At 32.0% G+C, this 19130-nt stretch overlaps 1 protein-coding gene and 1 long non-coding RNA gene across 2 annotated transcripts; both read right to left on the reverse strand.

Moving 5' to 3' along the window:
• Positions 1-72: 72 nt before the first annotated feature.
• LOC144858167 (uncharacterized) lies at positions 73-4748 on the reverse strand. The gene is made up of 3 exons (XR_013616261.1): positions 4716-4748; positions 1202-1364; positions 73-389 (listed from the first exon to the last, which is right to left on the reverse strand). It is a non-coding gene; the product is annotated as an uncharacterized LOC144858167 (long non-coding RNA).
• Positions 4749-5257: 509 nt separating this feature from the next.
• LOC144835023 (5-taurinomethyluridine-[tRNA] synthase subunit MTO1, mitochondrial-like) lies at positions 5258-17616 on the reverse strand. The gene is made up of 17 exons (XM_078690032.1): positions 17506-17616; positions 16253-16460; positions 15525-15620; positions 14886-14941; positions 13944-14115; positions 13255-13431; positions 12723-12835; positions 12034-12146; positions 11449-11522; positions 10885-11001; positions 10291-10421; positions 9603-9807; positions 9094-9274; positions 8478-8596; positions 7820-7916; positions 7156-7210; positions 5258-6157 (listed from the first exon to the last, which is right to left on the reverse strand). Exons 1-17 carry the CDS (start codon positions 17521-17523, stop codon positions 6053-6055), a joined length of 2037 nt encoding a protein of 678 aa, XP_078546158.1. The 5' UTR covers positions 17524-17616; the 3' UTR covers positions 5258-6052.
• Positions 17617-19130: the final 1514 nt, after the last annotated feature.

Consider the following 19130-nt stretch of genomic DNA (forward strand, 5'->3'; position numbering starts at 1 on the left):
TTAAAAGAAATGTTTTTGAATATGCCATTTTAATGTCACATAATATTTTTCCATTTTGACCAAAAATTAGAAAGAAAAAAAAATGTATTTACCTGAAGAAACTCTCATTTAAAGCAAAACATATCAAATTGGCTGCCAGCCAGTGAGTTTTTAGTTGAATTTATCATTTTTATAAGTGAAAAATATATTTGTTTTCTACGAAGGTGATTAACTTTATTAAAACTACAAAATAACCTATCCAAAGTCTGATCTAATTAATCTTGTTCATGTTTTTGGGGGGACAATACATATAAACTATATTACCGTGTAGTTGGGCACCTGTATCACTATTATTCGTTGAGACATCTATGAGGCCGAAAAGTGTTCTTTAACATCCAAGTACCAGGCCTCTGTAGAAGTATATAAAAATGAAATAAAATTTAAGATATAAATTGATCAGAAAAAAAAATTACGGTATCGAAAATTCACCTGTTTTCTCTTATCTTTAAATGTTAATTAATTTGTCTAGAGCAATAATTTTCGTTGTTTTAAGTTTCATTGTTATTATCTGGAATGCAATTACTTTTCTTTTGGATGATATCTATATCAGTACACATATTCAACAATTTTTTTAGGTTTCTCTAAAGAGCATATTATTCTTAATTTTTCAAGAGAATTAACTATAGAACCTATAGAGAGGTAAATTTATTTATTTATTTTGTGTGAAATTTATCCATTATGTTCACGACGTTTTTTTTTTTGCATCACCGGCTTTATAATTATTTTTTTTCTCAGAAGATATTGTCTGTCTGTGTACATTTTTATCTCCTTAACTTGTGAATAATAGGAACAAATCATTTCTAGAAGCACTCCTCCCTAGACAATAATTAAGATTGTTGACTATTTCGATCTCTGTCGCAGCAGTCATAGTTGGTGTACTACACAGTAATAATGTTTCTTCTTCTCTTCCTTCTCTCCAAGAAACATTTATTTATTATAAGAGGTGTTTGGTCCACAGGCACATTAATATACATAATGTAACATTATAATAAACCATCTTTCATCTATGCTTTGATGCATTTTTCTACTTTCATTTTATTAATACGATTCGATCTTCCTTTTTCAATTTCTAATTTTTATATCCATGTCTCGATCGACATACATTGTATTAAATATACATACAATAACAATATAAAATATTTTAAAGAGAATATATATATACTGTAGTTCTTCGTGAGTATCATTCATCAACTTCCTCCTCAACATTTCGGCGGTTGGGTTATCTTGGCTCATCAAAGATGCAAATTCAAACAGTTAGTTTAAATGCTTTTACATCAGACTTCCCATGACGTGTTGGAGTTGAGTATTGAGTGATTGAGTTTGTTCTAAAAATACAAAAAAAGTTTACAATGAAATATTAAGTACTAATGTCATGTGCAGAAACTTGGACTAAATGATGCGATTTAAAGCAAATACATGAATTATTATTTGTTGACAAGTAAATTTAAACATATTGATTTTATAACAATTAAAGGTAATTCAATTGTGATTGTTAAATGCACAAAACGGTTGTTCGATCATATATCAAAGTTTAAAAATGTAAGCCTATGCTAAAATATGTGTTTGAATTATTTTAAATTTTAACATAATTCAAACACGCATTATAGCATAGTCTTAAATTTTTGAATAGGACTAAATGAAGTTCATATATTTTTAAGGTTAATTCAATATTCCATAAAGAAAACGCCAGTAGAAAAGTCTTATTTCGGTTAGAATTCAAGACAAGGAGGAGTGTTGTGTTTAACATTGATTTATTTATCAAAAATATTTGGTTGGATGGATACTAAATTATTTAGTTGAGTAGGAAGGAGCATTTTCTGTTGAAATGCGAAACATATTTGTCTTGTCACTTTTTATAATGGTATTAAATAAAAAAATAATCAATAGTTCGTTTGATTGTTGTCTCAGGTTTAATTTGATGCATGGTGTTTTAAAAACAGATCAATGTTATTAATTACATTTATTATTGAAACAAAAATTGCTTAGCCTCTTACAGTTGGTAACATATACCAACATATTCTTTTCTACATTTCCTAGTTTACAATATTTCCCAGATTTAAGAGGTTGAAAACGATCATCAGAACTAAGATTATAATTATATTACTTTTTTGATCTCGTGACGTAATTTACGAGATCAAGTCACACGCCATATTGAAAATATAATTTCCTCTCTATAGAATAGGCCTAAGCTCAGATATATCATTCAGAGTAAAAGAGAGACATTTTAGATATTTTAACATCAATAGTCATATACATAAATAATAATTCTTACTTCTTAAGATTAAACTTGCCGATGTTTTTTACGAAATAAGACATTTTCGTTATGATTTGTTAGGTCAGCTGTGATGACTAGTCTTCGGTACGGGCCTGAGTCTATTCCAATTAGACTACAATTATACCACCATAACAGCAAAGTTCTTGAATCATAACATCAATTGTATAATACATAAGTTCAATTGTAAACTAACAAAAACATTATCAAAATCAACAACCCATTACACCTTAATTTAAAATCCGAGTATGTAGACATTATCGTATTCCACAAGACATAGCTTCCAAAACCAAAGGAAATTTGCGTTTATTTTTGCAATGATGTCCTTCAAAAACCTCAGAAAAGGGAGCTAAATATAAAACCGTTTTTTCTCTTCTTTTACGTACGAAAAATTAGAAATTCTTCTTCAAGTAAAGTTTAAAAAAAATCAGTGAACATCTCTGTTCAGTTACAAAAACCAACATTTTAGGTGCGGTCCTAACGTTTAATTGATAGAGGGCAGGATAATATATCTACAATTATATAATAAACAAGCAACAATATTGAATAACAAATATAATGAATCATTATTACAAATTATAAATATATGATTAGTATATTTTAATATTTTCGTTATCTACTCCTATAATTTGTAGATATAACAAAATCTAACTTTGATTTGATATATTCTATTTATATTGAAGACTACTAAAGCGTCATATTGTAACCTGTACGGATGAATAAATAAACCTATTATACAATAACTGTTATTGAAATTATAGATAATTTCAAACAAACGAATTAATCAATCTCGAATGAGTAAGTGCCGAGTAAAATAATAAGTTTTACCGTCCAGGCCTAAACCGTTTTTTTAGAATAACACATAAACAAGTTTATCTAAGATAGGCCTACATGAACGGATAGATATAATACATTATATATTATTATTTTAATATTATTCTTTTGTAATTCTGGTAAACTGATATATAAAAACACACTTTGATGCGCGCACAATCTTTTTATTATCCACTTTTGTACGCGCGCGTATCACTATGGCTTTTTGTTGGCGTTACTTAACTTCTAGTCGAAATTTCGAAATTAATAACAAATGAACGTGACCCGGTTACTATGATGAAGTAATCCGAATACATTTTGATCAAATGCATCGACTTCGTCTCAAAACAAGTCAGCCACAGTAGGCTTATATTTTTACTGTTTTTCTTCACTATGAATATACCTCGTAGTTCAATTTGTATTATATCTCATTTGCATAATTATTCATCCATGTTGAAATCTATTCACACTAACATTTTACCAATAATTTGCTTTGAGATATGAATAATCATACAGATAGAATATCTCTAAGATATTTAAAAGAGGCTGGTATATAATAAAAGAAAATTGTTATTCCGTTTATCAGAAATTGTGGTAACCTAATATTATTAAGGCTCCCAAATAGATGGTATCGTGTTGTACGGTTTTAGTATTTCCGATAATTGTGTGTAATGGCTATAAACATAATGTTGTGCTTTCATGTGTAACAGGAACAATACTTCCTATTCAAACCGATTCAATCAATCGAAACTATAACAACAGTGTTGTTATCAAAACAATATTACACTAGTATGATGATGATGGTGACGCTTGCGTTCTATGGTGGTAAAGTAATGTTGTCATGGAAAGAAAAAAGCATATCATTATGTGAATGTGTTATAGTTGTGTGTGTGTGTGTACTATTGAATTAGATGATATATATCATCATCGATATTATGAAAATGAGTATTGACACATGACGTTCAACCATAAACAACGCGTTGAACATTGTTATTAGCAAATATACTGTTTGTCCTGGGGCGGAAATCTATCGATCCTGGTTTTTCCATTATGTATTAAATCTATCGAACCATTTTTGTATTACGTTCTTCGATAAGCAACAATCATTATAGGCATAAAAAATAAACTTTTTTGTAAACCATTTTCCATGCAAGTAGGCTACAGCATTGTTATTTTGACAGATCAAACGCGGAAGTTAATTGCTGTACTTCATAACATTTACAGCATCAGGATGGGTGTGACTTTCATTTTGAATCAAGGAAAATAGAAATATCATTTTCATTAAAATATTCTTTAATTTATTTTTAGAAAAGGTAACATTTTAGTATTTTAGACAACATAGTATCCTATGTGCATAACATGATTATTCAGTTATGCTGGTATAGGCCTATAGTATATCACACGGACAACTGTAACTTTCGCGTTAGGTGTACTGAGTATTAATGACGCAGTAAGTTTCTTACTTAGTCGCTTACAAAACAAATATACTAATCACGTGTAATACTAACTGATGTGGTGATCCCTTCTAATCACAGACATTAACATAATTTAAGTTATAAGGAGCGGGGTCACATTGTTCTACAGTACTTACCGAACGACCTGATTCGGACAAGGCATTTTCCTGGGTTGATATTGGTTGACTTAAATGGCATAATTACGACATCATAGCTCCATGACGTCATACACAAAAATAGAAATATTATGAAGCACCGTATCCTTCGCATGACAGTAAACGCGGTAAAATTGCATGGTGGCACGCGGCGGCACATCCTAAAAGCTTGTTTCCCTACGCAAGGACGTAAGCAACCAATGACAAGCCACTTGCGTCCTAGTAGGAACTAAGCAAAGAAGCAAATCATTGGCGCAAGAAATGTGTCCAATCAAGACGCGACGACTCATCCGAACTGCCGTTTGTGATTTGTCAACTCAATTGCGTGAGACGTGTGTACGCGTCCAAATTAGGGATGCAACGCTAGGACGGAAGCGTAGCGTAATTGATTACCATCACGAGCTTGTGATTTAACAAATGTGGTTGCGTTGCCTCTCTAGTGGCAACCTCTCTTCTTTATTTCCGAATTCACTAGACGACAAATCCGCACAATTTCCAACAATTTCATAAACAAGCGATTATAAGTACAATTTTAATACAATCCACATGTTACACTAAAAGCACCTTCCAACTACAGTAAATCTTCTAATTGTAACCCTGGGTTATTATTCTTTGATTATTTTTTAGGGTGGGTTACTATTAGAAGAGGGTTACTATTAGAGTAGTGGGTTACTATTAGAAGAGGGTTACTATTAGAGTAGTGGGTTACTATTACTAATCTTAAATTAGGACAAAAATCTCATTATACAGAATATAAATGTATTCTAAAAAATTTGAGCCATATCTACGTTATCGAGATATAGCATATAAAGGTCAAACTGTTTCATTAAAGTAAATATATGTATGTATTTTCTCAGTATTTAGAGCTCAATTTTGAATCTCTAGCAAGATTTTAAAGATAAAAGTTGAAGGTCAATAACCTTTACTTCCAACCATTTTGTGACAAAAAAATTACAATAAATGTAAACTACAATTCCGTATGAGTCATAATTTGTATATATACGGTCAGTTGTTACCGAGATACAACATACCAAGGTCAAAGGTGCAAGAAATAGCATTTACGGTAATTTTTGGCCAAAATATTTCATTAGAGCAAATATAAATATGTATGGTCTGAATATTTAGCTACCAGAAATAGACATTTTAACTTATTATCAACTGCAGTCCAGGTCAAAATTCTTGAGACTTACTTTCTCTTACACCCAATACTACCAAAATCTGTTAAAATATGTTTTTAGGTTAAACCTTATTTCTACTCTACTCTCCTCATTGCCATGTATCTTCACAATAAAATAAACTTGTTTTGTTGAATTAAGACATTATATCATTATTCGTCTGTATTGTTTGTTTTGCTTTCGTACAAAATACAGAAGTTGAAGCAAAGTTGCAGGTGTCATTCCTTGTATTCTGCTTGCAGCACCAATCTATAAATAAAATAATTAGAAATAGTAAAAGAAAAGAATATACTCAAACATAATGGTCATATACAGTACAAAACAATTACATCTTCATTATTACCTCCGCCAAGGAGGTTATATTTTCACGCCTGTATGTGTGTGTGTTTGTGAGTGTGTGTGTTTGTGTGCGTGTCTGAGAACAGCCTGGAGGCCACAGTTTTTATCCGATTCTCACCAAATTTGGCCACAATGATCTATACCCCAAAAGCTCGGACGAGTTCGAATTTGAGGGAAAAAGGTCATAGGTCAAGGTCACAACCAGCAAAATACTATTTAACTGCCTAGCGACCACAGTTTTTATCCGATTCTCACCAAACTTAGCCACAATGATCAATGACTTATCATATATTTTTGGTTAAATTTTGAAGGGTCAGGGTCAAAGATCAAGGTCCACAAAAAAAAAAGAAATAAAAAAATATAAAAAAAAAACCCTCAGCGGGACTTGAACCAGCGATCTCAACTGTGAGAGGCTGGATACATAACCATTACACCAAACTCTCATCCACAACAAAGTGTGCAGTTAGCCTTTTTACACTTAGAACTAATAAAAAAAATTTTAAAAAATATATATATATTTTCCGGAGACATTTTATGTAGGGGAATTTTACAGTAGGCGGAGGTTTGTACTCTCGGAGTACCCTCTAGTTTAATTTATTATTATTTTTCTACTTATTTTTTTACCTGTTGAAACAAATGTACAAAAATAGAGAAAAGTATTTTGAAAAAAACTTTCTCAACTATATAATGAACATTGTACTAAACAACCAGTTTGTTTGGGAAAATTCAATAATACTGTCATTGTATAAGGATATATATAGCTTATAATTGACTAATAATAATTTCCAGCGCCCCTTGAACTATAAACTGGATACTGCAAACTACATTAAATAGATTATCGTTTTTATACTTTTATACAAATAATTAGTAATCTTTTGACCAAAATTCACTCAAGTGATAGAACTTACAGTTGATGGTCGAACTTGCGACAGCTTTTCTTTTAACTCATTAGAAATGGCAATTCTGAAAAAACACAGAATGTTAAAACAAACTAAGTATTCCTTTTTTTTTATTCTATTTCACAAAAATATTTCCAGAATAATCACCAGTTTCAGGTCCAGAAATGTCATAGTTATAACAATAACAACATTTATAACAAAATGTTATTAATATTAATGACTTTTTAAATTTGAGTGAACATGCACGAAGGTCACGTCCACATGGGTAGTAGTCGACTGGTACTCGTCCATGGATATATTATATACAACGTAAACGTTTTGATTAAGTGGACATTCACGTTGATGAGCCAGTGAACGTATGACGTAGTGACCTTGTGATGGCTAGTGCATGTGGTGCTATTCCACTGCTAGGCCAGCCCAGAGTGTGTCCATACCCACATCAGTAGGGCCATACTTTTTTTCTTGTATGAGTGCGTATGCCAATCAACTTCTTAAAGCAATACAAAAACAAAAACTTGGTGACGTTCATAATTAAAATTCATAACAGGCTAATAGGCATCATGCAATAATGATGATGTGTACACTATACGCTTTTATTAATTTGTAAGTAAGATACACTCGGGGAAGAATGCATGCCATATCTTCTCTTACACAGGCTAATTACAATCATTACCTTGAATAATCAATGTCCTCTGGTAAAACAAGTTGTTCATCTTTTTGAACTTCTTTAATTTCTAATTGCTGTTGTTGCAACAGGTTCTCATAAATTCCTAAATGCCAAATAATTATACAGATTTTAGACAAATTAAATTTGTGTAGATGCGTTTGTAAACAATCAGAAGCAAGAGGACATTTTTACACTATGCAAGTATGCTAATTTAATATACTGCCCATAGTCAATCAACAGTATAAACAGGTTTTTTCTTTACATCATATTACCAGGGACCTACAAGTATACTAATACTTATATAGCATGTTTAGCTGCATTTTCAAGGAAGGAATCACAGTATACTTTGTATTCCTGTACCCAAAGTGCATGACATAAATAGCGTATGGAGTTTTCATCTGTGTTTCTACACGAGAAACAAAAATAAGTTGGAAGTCAGTATGTCAAGGGAGCTACATTCACCTCTAATATCTAGGCCAGCATACTGAAAAGAATGTCATAGTCTATCAAGAGGCCAGCATGTGGACAAGCATGCTGCCGGCTCTCTAAATGCGTTACAGTCCATCTGGTGGCCAGCATGAAAAAACCAAGCTTTAGTCCTTCTAGAGTGTATCATGCTTTAAAAAACAATCTTCTGTTTGTACTAATACTAACTAAAATTTACCAGAAATCTTGAGTCTTTGCACCAGGTGTTTTGCATGTGGTATTTGTGAAAGTTCATCTGGTAGCATCTTAACTAAATCTTCTACTGTAACATTTTTATACTGTAAAACATCTATTGCACTGTAAAAGAATTTTACAGTTTACAGTATTACAATTTTTGCCTTCAAATATTTATAAAACAAAGTTACAAACAGAATAATAACATTGACGTGAAAACCTGGCAACTTAGCTATGTTGAGCAGGGCAGTTGTAAATGAAAGGAAGGAGTTCACTGCAACCCAACCAACCACAGGGATAGATAAGATTGTTGGTAAACAATAATATTCAATTTGAGACCCAAGAAAGAGATAACTCGAAATAAAAAGGTGGAAGACATTTTTAAATCTGTATATAAAAAATGTTAACACATAAGGGACCATTAAGATTATTCTACTGCAGTTACTGCATTAACTAAATTTTGTGTACTCTTAACCTGTTATTTAGTAAGGTTTTTTTTTGCAGTGAGTGCCTCATAAAATATACTATTCAAACAAACTAAAATTAGCAATATTGCACTAAAACAATATTGCTGCAGTAACTGCAGTATAATAATGTTGAATGATCCCTAAGATGATTACCTCATTTTTGTAGGAGATCGCTCTGTGAATGGAACCTGTATTGCTTGGGCCTCTAACAGCTTCTTCCATTGGCGCCTTGACATACAAACAGACCTTAACAAATCCAAACCTTTATTTAGTTCTCTTTCGCTCTTCTGAGTTTTCTGCTTTCGTGCTTCACTAATACACCCTGTGGGAAGTGCTTTAAAAAGAATAAAAAATTGTTCAAGACTATATTCATATTTACACACCTGATACACACATTGGTTGGTTAATTTCATATTACGTGCTGTTCAGTATTGCACAGAAAAAGTTCTAAGAGGCAGTTGTTAAAATAGTATAATTCAAGATTGATGACTATTGCCTGCTGAAAACAACCTTCCATACTAGACAAATATTGTCATAGGTACAGATACAGCTCTGAGAATCAGGTTATACAAGAGTTCTATTTTTTTTTTATTTTTTTTTTTTATATATATGTATATATGTAGGTAAAGGTTGACTATATAATATAAATTTTCAACACATACCTTTTAATGTCAGCCTCAAATCAGCATTGTCTGGTCTTAAACTCATCCTGAACTCTGACCTACTGGTGAACATTCGATACGGTTCATTGGTTCCTTGTGTAGTCAGGTCATCAATAAGTACACCAATGTACCCTTCTGTTCTACTAATTGTGAATTCTGGACGGTTTGATGCTTTGAGTGCAGCATTGATTCCTGCTACGATGCCCTGATAGCAACAAAAAAAGACAGCTGTTTCAATGAATATACAAAAAGCAAAAAAAGCTTTTTGTTGACCGTCCTTTCCATCTTTTTAATGTTGAATAATAAAATGAAATTTCCATATTTTTCCAAAAAATTGTTAAACATTTCATAATATTTATTAATGATTGATCTATTAATGCTGTACAGTGAGATATGAGTAGAGTGCCTAAAGACAGGAAATATGGCAATGAAGGAAAAAATAATAATGTTAGGCCAATTTACACAGACGAGTAATGGTAAGCGGTAACCAATAATTTAGAATCTATGTTATTTCTTATGACACAAAACTCGAAGTGGATAAGCAGTTGAGCAGAAACCTGCTCAAATTAAATACAGATTCTATCCACTTCTATCTTTTAAATTTGTTTTTAAAATAATTTTATCAGGAAGACAACATGTTTTATTAACTATATCTTAATGCATTAAACACTTTTGATCTTCCTCGTACCTGAGCGGCTGCTTCTTCATACCCTGTAGTACCGTTGATCTGACCAGCAAAAAACAGATTCTGAATCCTTTTTGTTTCAAGTGTTGGTTTAATCTGTCTGGGATCCATATAGTCATATTCTACACCGTAACCTAAAAGAAAATTACAAATGGTTGTTACTCTTAGATTTAAACAGACCATCAAAGTAAGGCGAAAGTCCTTCATGATCTGTGATAATAAATAAATAAAAAACAATCCACAATTAATATATTCTACATTAAATTTTCAGCATGCACACATCTTCATTTTGAGATTCCTTTGAGTCCCATTCCATACTGCATTGTAATTTGTTATATTTTGTCATGTATGAAAAGTATTGTTCACATACAATTTCTGGAAAAGAATTTTTCTTGTGACGATTTGTGTGAAAACTTACATTTTTTGTTACTACATGGAGAGGACATGGCAGATATTCGTAGACTGAATATAAATTAAAACAATACTCATAATGCAATGATGAATATTAATATAAGCAATGTAGATTAATAATATTAGTAATATCAATAAAACAGCTCAAGTTAATGATAGTAGGCCTACTAATTCAGTTTACAGTACCTGGTTTAAGCATCATAGCCTGCTCTAACCCTGCAACTTGGTGGATACAGTGCTCTTGAAGGTCTGGTGGTAGCGTGATTGAAAAGCCTTGCATATACACTATGTCTGTATTTAATCCTGAATCAAAGAAACAGAAATATACCTTAAAACAATTTATTCATATAATTTGTATCTGTATACATAAAAGCATCATATTTTTGTGTACTGTAAGCGCTTAGAAACATTGTTAGGTGCTACATATTATTGTTATTAATAAAAAACAAAACAAATTATGTACATATAGCAACATATACAAGATCACAAGAACATACTGTACATGTCCAAACAAAAAATAATAATAATCTGTTTAGGAACACATGATATACAAAGCAAATTCCAAAATTATGATCAATTTTAATCAAGCATGCATACAAACATTAAAGAAAAAAATAAAGAAAAAATCTAAGAATAACCAAAACAAATCTGAACGGTTTTTATTTTGTAAATGTCAAAAGTAAAAAAGTGAGTAGAAAAGCAACATTTGATTTTTTTAGTCGAACAATTACTAAAATATTGAAAACAGACCTTCTGGTTCCAGCCATACTTGATGTGGTCTCTTCGGAAATTTTAAAATTTTAGACTCAAGAGAAGGACAATATCTGAAATGAACAAATATAAAAAGATTCAATATGTGAAAAGTGGTCTATATAAAGTACAATGTGCGAATTCTGTATTTGTAGACGATTTCATTTCAAAATTTTGTTTTGATCTAGTCAAATGGCTGAGCGTTTAAGGCAGGGGCTTACCTAAAAGGCAATAATATCGGCATGTGTTTGAGGCCGACTTGCTCCTTCTGGTGGTGGAACATTAAGGACTATAAACCGTAGGTCCAGTATACACATTTTTTTTAAGGAACCCAGTTCATCATTCCAGACGAGTAGGAGATTCCCCGGTGAATTGGTTACACAAAATAGCCCCTGTGTCGGGGGATTACCACCTATATGAGTGATTAAATTACTATTAGTAAACTTTGGCCACAGGTGCCTAAAGACATAACATTTTTTGGAACAGTTACAGTACCAAGACCAATACAAATCTGGCTATTGGTAAGGCATTGAACATGTTCTCGTCTAAGCGTCTTGTTCAGCTCTCATTCAACATTGTCCTTACCTAGGTCCATTAGTTTCCTCTGCCACATGTCGATTTAGATGCATGTTGGATAAGATGATGTCATCAATCACATGATTCGTTTGAGTCAGGTGACAAATCACCTGATCTTCTGGCTGAAAGTATAACGCAATATATAATACTGTATAGATGCAACTAAGTTGACCAATGACAAGCAAAAATTAGAATAATTCATCGCTTTTGATTGGTCAAATTATTGCATTGCACCTAGTAGGAACCAAAACCGAGTGATAATTACTAATTATGAATGAACTATTTATGACAATAATACATGGTGAAATTTAGTAGGATAGTAATTAGGACTCAAGTGGTTTTTGTTTCGGTGTTTCTGGTAAAAGTACTGTATGTTTAGTAAACCTATTTATTATTTGATTTTAAATAAATTTTAGTGTGAACCACTAAGTGTAAAAAAGTATATACATAATCAATACTATTTTAAGGGTGAAGTTGTAGCTTTGTGGTTAAGGTGCCGACTACAGATCTCGGAGTTCTTGGTTCAAATCCCATAGGATGTCAGGTTATTTATATATGAACTTTAGAGCTCATTATGTGTATGTTTGTCTTATGAATAAATTGTCACCTTTAGTCAAATTGGAGATTGTTATCTCTCAAGTTGATTTGAAATTAAACAACAAGTTGTAATGTACAACCAAAGAAAGTATTAGTTGTACCTGAATTGAGACTCTTTCGTTCATGAAAGAAAACGGGATAGGGTCAGGATCTCCTGTTTGCTGCACTAACTTGGAGTAGTTGATTGACTTGCCATCAACCCGTGGAGGTGTACCTGGAAAAATAAAAGAAGGATTATATCAATATGATATATTTACTGTAAATGTATTTTACAACAGTTTTGTCTTTAAATTTAGTATTAGTTTACTGGATGTTAAATCTTCAATTTAATTGTTCTATTGCATATTTAGCTTTTTGTAAACATCTTGAGAATTGTGACTATTCAAAAATTTGAGTGCTGCCTTTTTTAATTTTATTTTTCTTATAGTGGTTAATTTTGATTCGTGAAAATGTATATTTTTAAAATTCAAGGTCACCCGTCCAGATTCATGTATCTGCACCATTATGTTAGAACGTAAAGAAACGTACAATTTGCGAAAAAATTAAAAACTCAGTTATGCTGAAATAACCACCTGATGCCTGTACAGAATGAAATATCTGCAACTATAAAAATAAGAATCACAGCTCACCTACCAGTTTTTAATCTCCCTACAGTAAAGCCAGCATCTTCCAGGGTCTTTGCCAATCCCACTGATGGCTCGTCTCCTAGCCTACCAGCAGGCTTGGCTTCTAGGCCTAGATGAATCTCACCACAAAGAAAAGTGCCTGCAGTAATCACTACAGATTTACCATCTATTTGTTTACCACCAGCTAGAAGTAACAATGAAGATTCTTACTTGTGATTTAAGACTTGTTTGCACTGGACTTGAAAAATGTTAAATTTAAGGTAATCGATGTATTTGACCATTGTGCACATAGGTTTTACTATGCTTTTACCAAAATTTAAAATCATGACATTAAAACTGAAGGTCATGTGTTTACCCGAGTCACACGTTCGTATTGGACTTTTAGCCAGAATGTATCTGTATCCGTAACGTACAAACACCATCTCTGGTTATCGCGTACATTGGTTAGTTTTACCAAAACTACTGGGCAGGCAGCTGTCAGTAAAAGTGACCATTGAACCTAACAATGAGAGAATTGTGTGGCGACCACCACAAAATATTTAAATACAATAAGACTATTACATGGGTACATTGGTAGTACCTAAAATAACTATTGTACATTCCAAATCAATGATGATGATCCTCCCACCTCCCTCCACTTATTATTAGAACCCCTAGTTATTGGAGTATTATTTAAGATACTGCATTGGTAGTTACCTAAGATTACACCTGTACATTCTTGATTCATCCAATGATGATCTGGTTGACTTGCTTGCCTGATTTGTAAATCTTCTACAGGACTTGCAACCACTGTTAAGTTTGGTGTATTCAACACTTCTTCTTGCATGTACTTTCTGTACAAGTCCCTATCAATCTGTGCCCTTAACCCCTACAAGAAAAAAGTCAATTCTAAACTACCTAATTGTTGAATTTGACATGAACACTGACCCACAGAAGTCACTATGCAGTGCTTACCCAGATCAACACACTGGAGGATGATTCCCTAGTCTTTTATAAAAGGCTACCAATTTCACGTACACTGTGTAATGTATATAAAAGAGTCTTTTCCAAGGCTACAAGCAAAATGGCATAGACAGATCTCGAACTTCTCCCCTCTCAGATGTTAGTCCAAACAAAATTGTGGTAATTGTATATAATTTTATTTTAAGGTGACATAATTCAAATGCAATGGTTTACATCCTGCCAGCCATGCAACTTGTGGTAGAATTAATACCCTATAGAACTGTACATTGTTATTTTATATTTTCTCCTGTCTAAAGCTCTGTCTACACTATCAAATTTTATGTGAGAAAAAAATGTGATGTGCCCATATATGGACATAATGATGTCATATCACTATACAATATTTGGGTATATTATTACCATATTTGGGCACATTACATTTGTTTTTCTTGTAGACAGAGCTTTTAAACCCCATACAAAATACAAATTGTAAAAATGCAATTGATATGAGAGTTAAATATAAGCCAGGGGAGGGGTTTGATTCTCCTCCACAAACCCCATATAATTTTTAATCAACTTTACAGTTACACACAATCTATTCAATCAGGAATCCTCCTCTGGGAATTACACCCTACCACACCCTTTATCCCCCGCTCCCCTAACAATCTATCCGCACTGGATCCACAGCAAACTTACCCACACTGCTGGACCTTTACTTCTATTAAGCACCTTGAACTGTATTCCAGATTTATCTAGAAAATACAATGAAATTTGTATACAAAATATATAACTTGTAGTTATCTGCATTGAAAATACTGTATACTGGTGATTGGTTATGATAATCCCCATTCAGTTGGTTGGGGTGAAAGCAACCAATCACAATTTGGTTAAAAAACAGAATAAAAAATCAAATTACAGGTAGTATTATTAAAAGGTTAGCACCGTATAATGTAGACTACAATAAACTTTTGTCTATTACTGATAGAGAATAAATTTAATTTGATCATGTTAAATGAGATTTAGGTAAATGTCTCATCCAAAAATTTACAAAGGTAGACTGAAAAAATACTCTAATTGGAGTAAGAATGAACTAGAACCATGTCAAAATTAGTTTACTGAAGTTACTGCAGTAACTACATTTTGTTTACTCTTTAACCTGATTTTTTTGGGTAATATTGTAGTGACTGTCTCAATAAATGTTTACATTGAGACAAACTAAAAACAATCATGTTATTGCAGTAAAAGCATGTTGTAAGTACTGTAGTAAATTTATTTTGACATAATCCCTATAGAAATCGTAATTTTATGTTAACTTTAAAAAAAAACTTCAAATACCACTTATTCGGCCACACAATCCATCAAGCGCATCAACCTCTCTAACTAAATGACCTTTACCAATTCCACCAAAAGAAGGGTTACATGACATTTCACCTATAATCAAAAATAAAAAGTACTTTAATTTAATATCTTATTTCGCCATCACTATGTGGGATAGCATGAAATGCTGCAGTTAAGTGTATCCTCTCGATTATTTTTAACATTAACATTTAACAAGGAAAAGGTTTTCATCCTAGAACTACATAACAACCATTTATTTTGTCTTTGATAGAAATATAGTTCAATCAGATGTCATGATTAGAAACAGCAATGATATTGTGGAGATACAATGATTTTATTTTTCCTCATGATCATGACGTCATTTTGATTGTATTAAAAAAATATTGTTTTCATCAATTTTTATTCTCTGATAAACATTTTTGAATTTTTTTTTCTATAAGAAAAATGTATGTTTATCTATTTATCGTCGTTCTTCATCATCCGTAGTATAAATAGGCCCTGTGGAAAAATTCTTATGCTTATACAGAAAGAACACCATTTTATATTAAAATTTTACTAAATAAACAAAAAATGAGTTCCTAAATGATTAGGTATATAGACTTTTCCAATAAATAAAATATTAATATTATTCAAAACTGTATATTTTAAATAAAATCTGTGATAAAGTAGCTCTAAAGTTCCAATTAGAAATTCATATCAAAATTTGCTGCGACTGAAATACTAACCAATAGTTTGTATTTTATGTGTAAGTAGCAGCGTGTTAGCCCCCATGCGGGCAGCACCACACGCTGCTTCGGTTCCTGCATGGCCTCCACCAACAATAATCACATCATACTTCTGTGGTTGGTTGCAGAAAGACCTCAACAGCGATGATAATTTGAAGACACTTGAATTTAGTGAAGAAATACGATGAACACGCATCAATATTTGAGTCTGAAAAGTTTTGATAGAGAAATACTGTAGGTAATAATATGATTTTTTCTGTAAAGCTCTGTCTACACTATCAAACTTTATCGGACAAAAACATGTGATATGCACATATTTAAGAGTTCTCACAATCATCATGTTGATTATTACGGAACTAAGTTGGTGTGGTGGCAGTATTCACAGCTGATTTTAGTTTTGATTGTTTGAATTTAGATGTACAATCAAATGACATTGATGATTTCATATCACTACCATATTTGGGCATATAACTACCATATTTAGGTACATTAAACTTTTTTTATTAAACTAGTTTGATAGTATAGACAGAGCTTAAGGTTTGCATGGTGAATAAGCACTTTAAATAAGGTCTGGGCTACACCATATTCAGGGGCGGATACAGGGGGGGTCACCCACATTTGAAAAATCTTGGAACTGTTTCCTAAAATTAGAAGAGTAAAAGCTGAAAGTTAATTTGTACAGTAGCAGCAGCATAGCAACTGAAACATCTTATTAAAAAAAATATTGTTGTTGAATATTCCATTTTAATGTAACATAATACTAATAATAGTTATCCACTTTGACCAAAAATTGGATTGAAAAAAAATGTATTTAGCTGAAAAAAATGTAATTTAAAGCAAAAAATGGTCAAATTGGCTGCCAGCCACTGGATTTTTGGTTGAAATTGACCATTTATTGTGTCATTTTATAAGTGAAAAGATTTTGTTTTCGTTTTTTTTTTCTATGGAAGTGATTAACTTTATTAAAAATTAAACTACTACAAAATAACATACTCAAAGTCTGATTTAATTAATCTTCATTTTTCATGTTTTATGGGGAAAATATATCTTTAAACATTATTGAAAACAATTTTAAAACATTAAAATGTTATGCATATTCAACAATATTATAAATATTATAAAAATGGGCCGAATCGTCCTAACTAACGTGTGTACGACCGAATGAATGTTCAATCAGACCAGAGAGAGGCAGGCTAGCTTATTATTGAGCCTTAATACGACATTAAATTAAAAAGAGTACAAGAGGTGCTTACCTTATTTGTGATCATCATTTTTCAATAAAAGTAGTTATTTTTATTCAAGTATATTACTAGGTTCTATTTTTAAAATTTTGGCCTGACATGCCTATTAAATACTATATTAGTACGTGTAGGCCTAGGCTAGCTAGCCCATGCAACATGCCATGTGTGTGTGATCTTCCAAGTGCGTCCATGCGTGTCCAAAAAGATGACGACGTCACGTGATCGGCCAAATAAAGAGGGCGCTAGTTACAAATTATTCAATACAGAGCAGAGAGATGTAATAGGCCTTCGGCTATTAATATTATTATAATATCATTGATACATAGCCATTATATATAAAATCCGTAAACGCAAATGCCGTAACTCTTTATTCAATTATACAGTACTGATATTCAAGATTCAAGATTCAATTTATTGTCAAATAATAATAATATTACATACTGTACATGAAACTTTCCTGAGCTTAGAAACAGATACAATATACAGATCGAATTGTGCATGTTTGCCAAGACTTTCTCTATTCATTATGCAAAGCGTAGGAGCAACAAAATATTTTCAACGTTTTCTTATGTTTTTAAAAATTGTATTGCAAATGTGTCAATGTGCAAAGCGTATTTTGCGGAAAAGAATAATTGCGTGCGCATGCGAGCTAGTACATAAACACATTAGGCATAGATCAGTACCTGTAATTCTAAACCGCCCGGTGATTATACTGAAATTTAATTATATATAAAGTTTATTGAATGATTTTGGAACGAAACATCACTATTACTACTACTAGTACTATTTTTTAATTCAAAATGTGGTGACTAAATAAAATAAGTGTCATGGATATATTTGTTATACTGAAAAGGGTAAGAACAATATTCAAATAATTAGGTACAGTAAATTATCAAAAATGAAATGATGATCGAGTCTGTGAATGTGATAACATCTGCAGGTTGTATCAAAATGGATTCTAATCAATCAATTTCATAACTCTTCATATATATGGTTCTGATTCAATATTATTTATTATTATCTCTGTCTAAAATATGGTCGAGCTTTCTTTTTTTTCTAAGGCAATAGGAAGAAAAAAAAACAATGATTAATAAAGGATCAATTATCCCATAGAGATATTATAAGCCGATCATGTTTACTGTTTGGCCTACAGAAATAATACAAATTCTCAGTTGAACAAGTTTCAGGGGCGACAATGCAAATATCCCGCCAAAATTGTCTTGATTTCTGCCCCTACATTGTGCAGTGAAAGTAATTTCTAATTATTAGTTCAACCACGCCCCAAAGATATGTGGCACCCAGTCCTCCCAATGGCCAACCATCCCACGTCCTTCTAATATATCTCTGTATTGCCAAGTAACACACGGGAAAGAACAAATAAAAAACAAAAACCATTCAAAACAGACCTATTTCTGTTTTAAAAAATATTGAAATGAAATAATTGTTTTTAAACACTGTACTGTACTTGGAAACACGTATTTGATTTGTGATATCCTCCGTTAAAAATACAGTAGAACCTATTTGGGTCCTGAAGGTGTCCCCTTAATAGCGGTTCTACTGCCCCTGGGAACACACTAAAAAACGTGTCCTCTTCATAGAGGTTTCGCAGAAAAAAACCAATACCAATACTGATCTGG

Source organism: Antedon bifida, chromosome 2, assembly GCF_963402885.1.
Source record: "Antedon bifida chromosome 2, ecAntBifi1.1, whole genome shotgun sequence".
Taxonomy (NCBI): Eukaryota; Metazoa; Echinodermata; class Crinoidea; order Comatulida; family Antedonidae; genus Antedon; species Antedon bifida.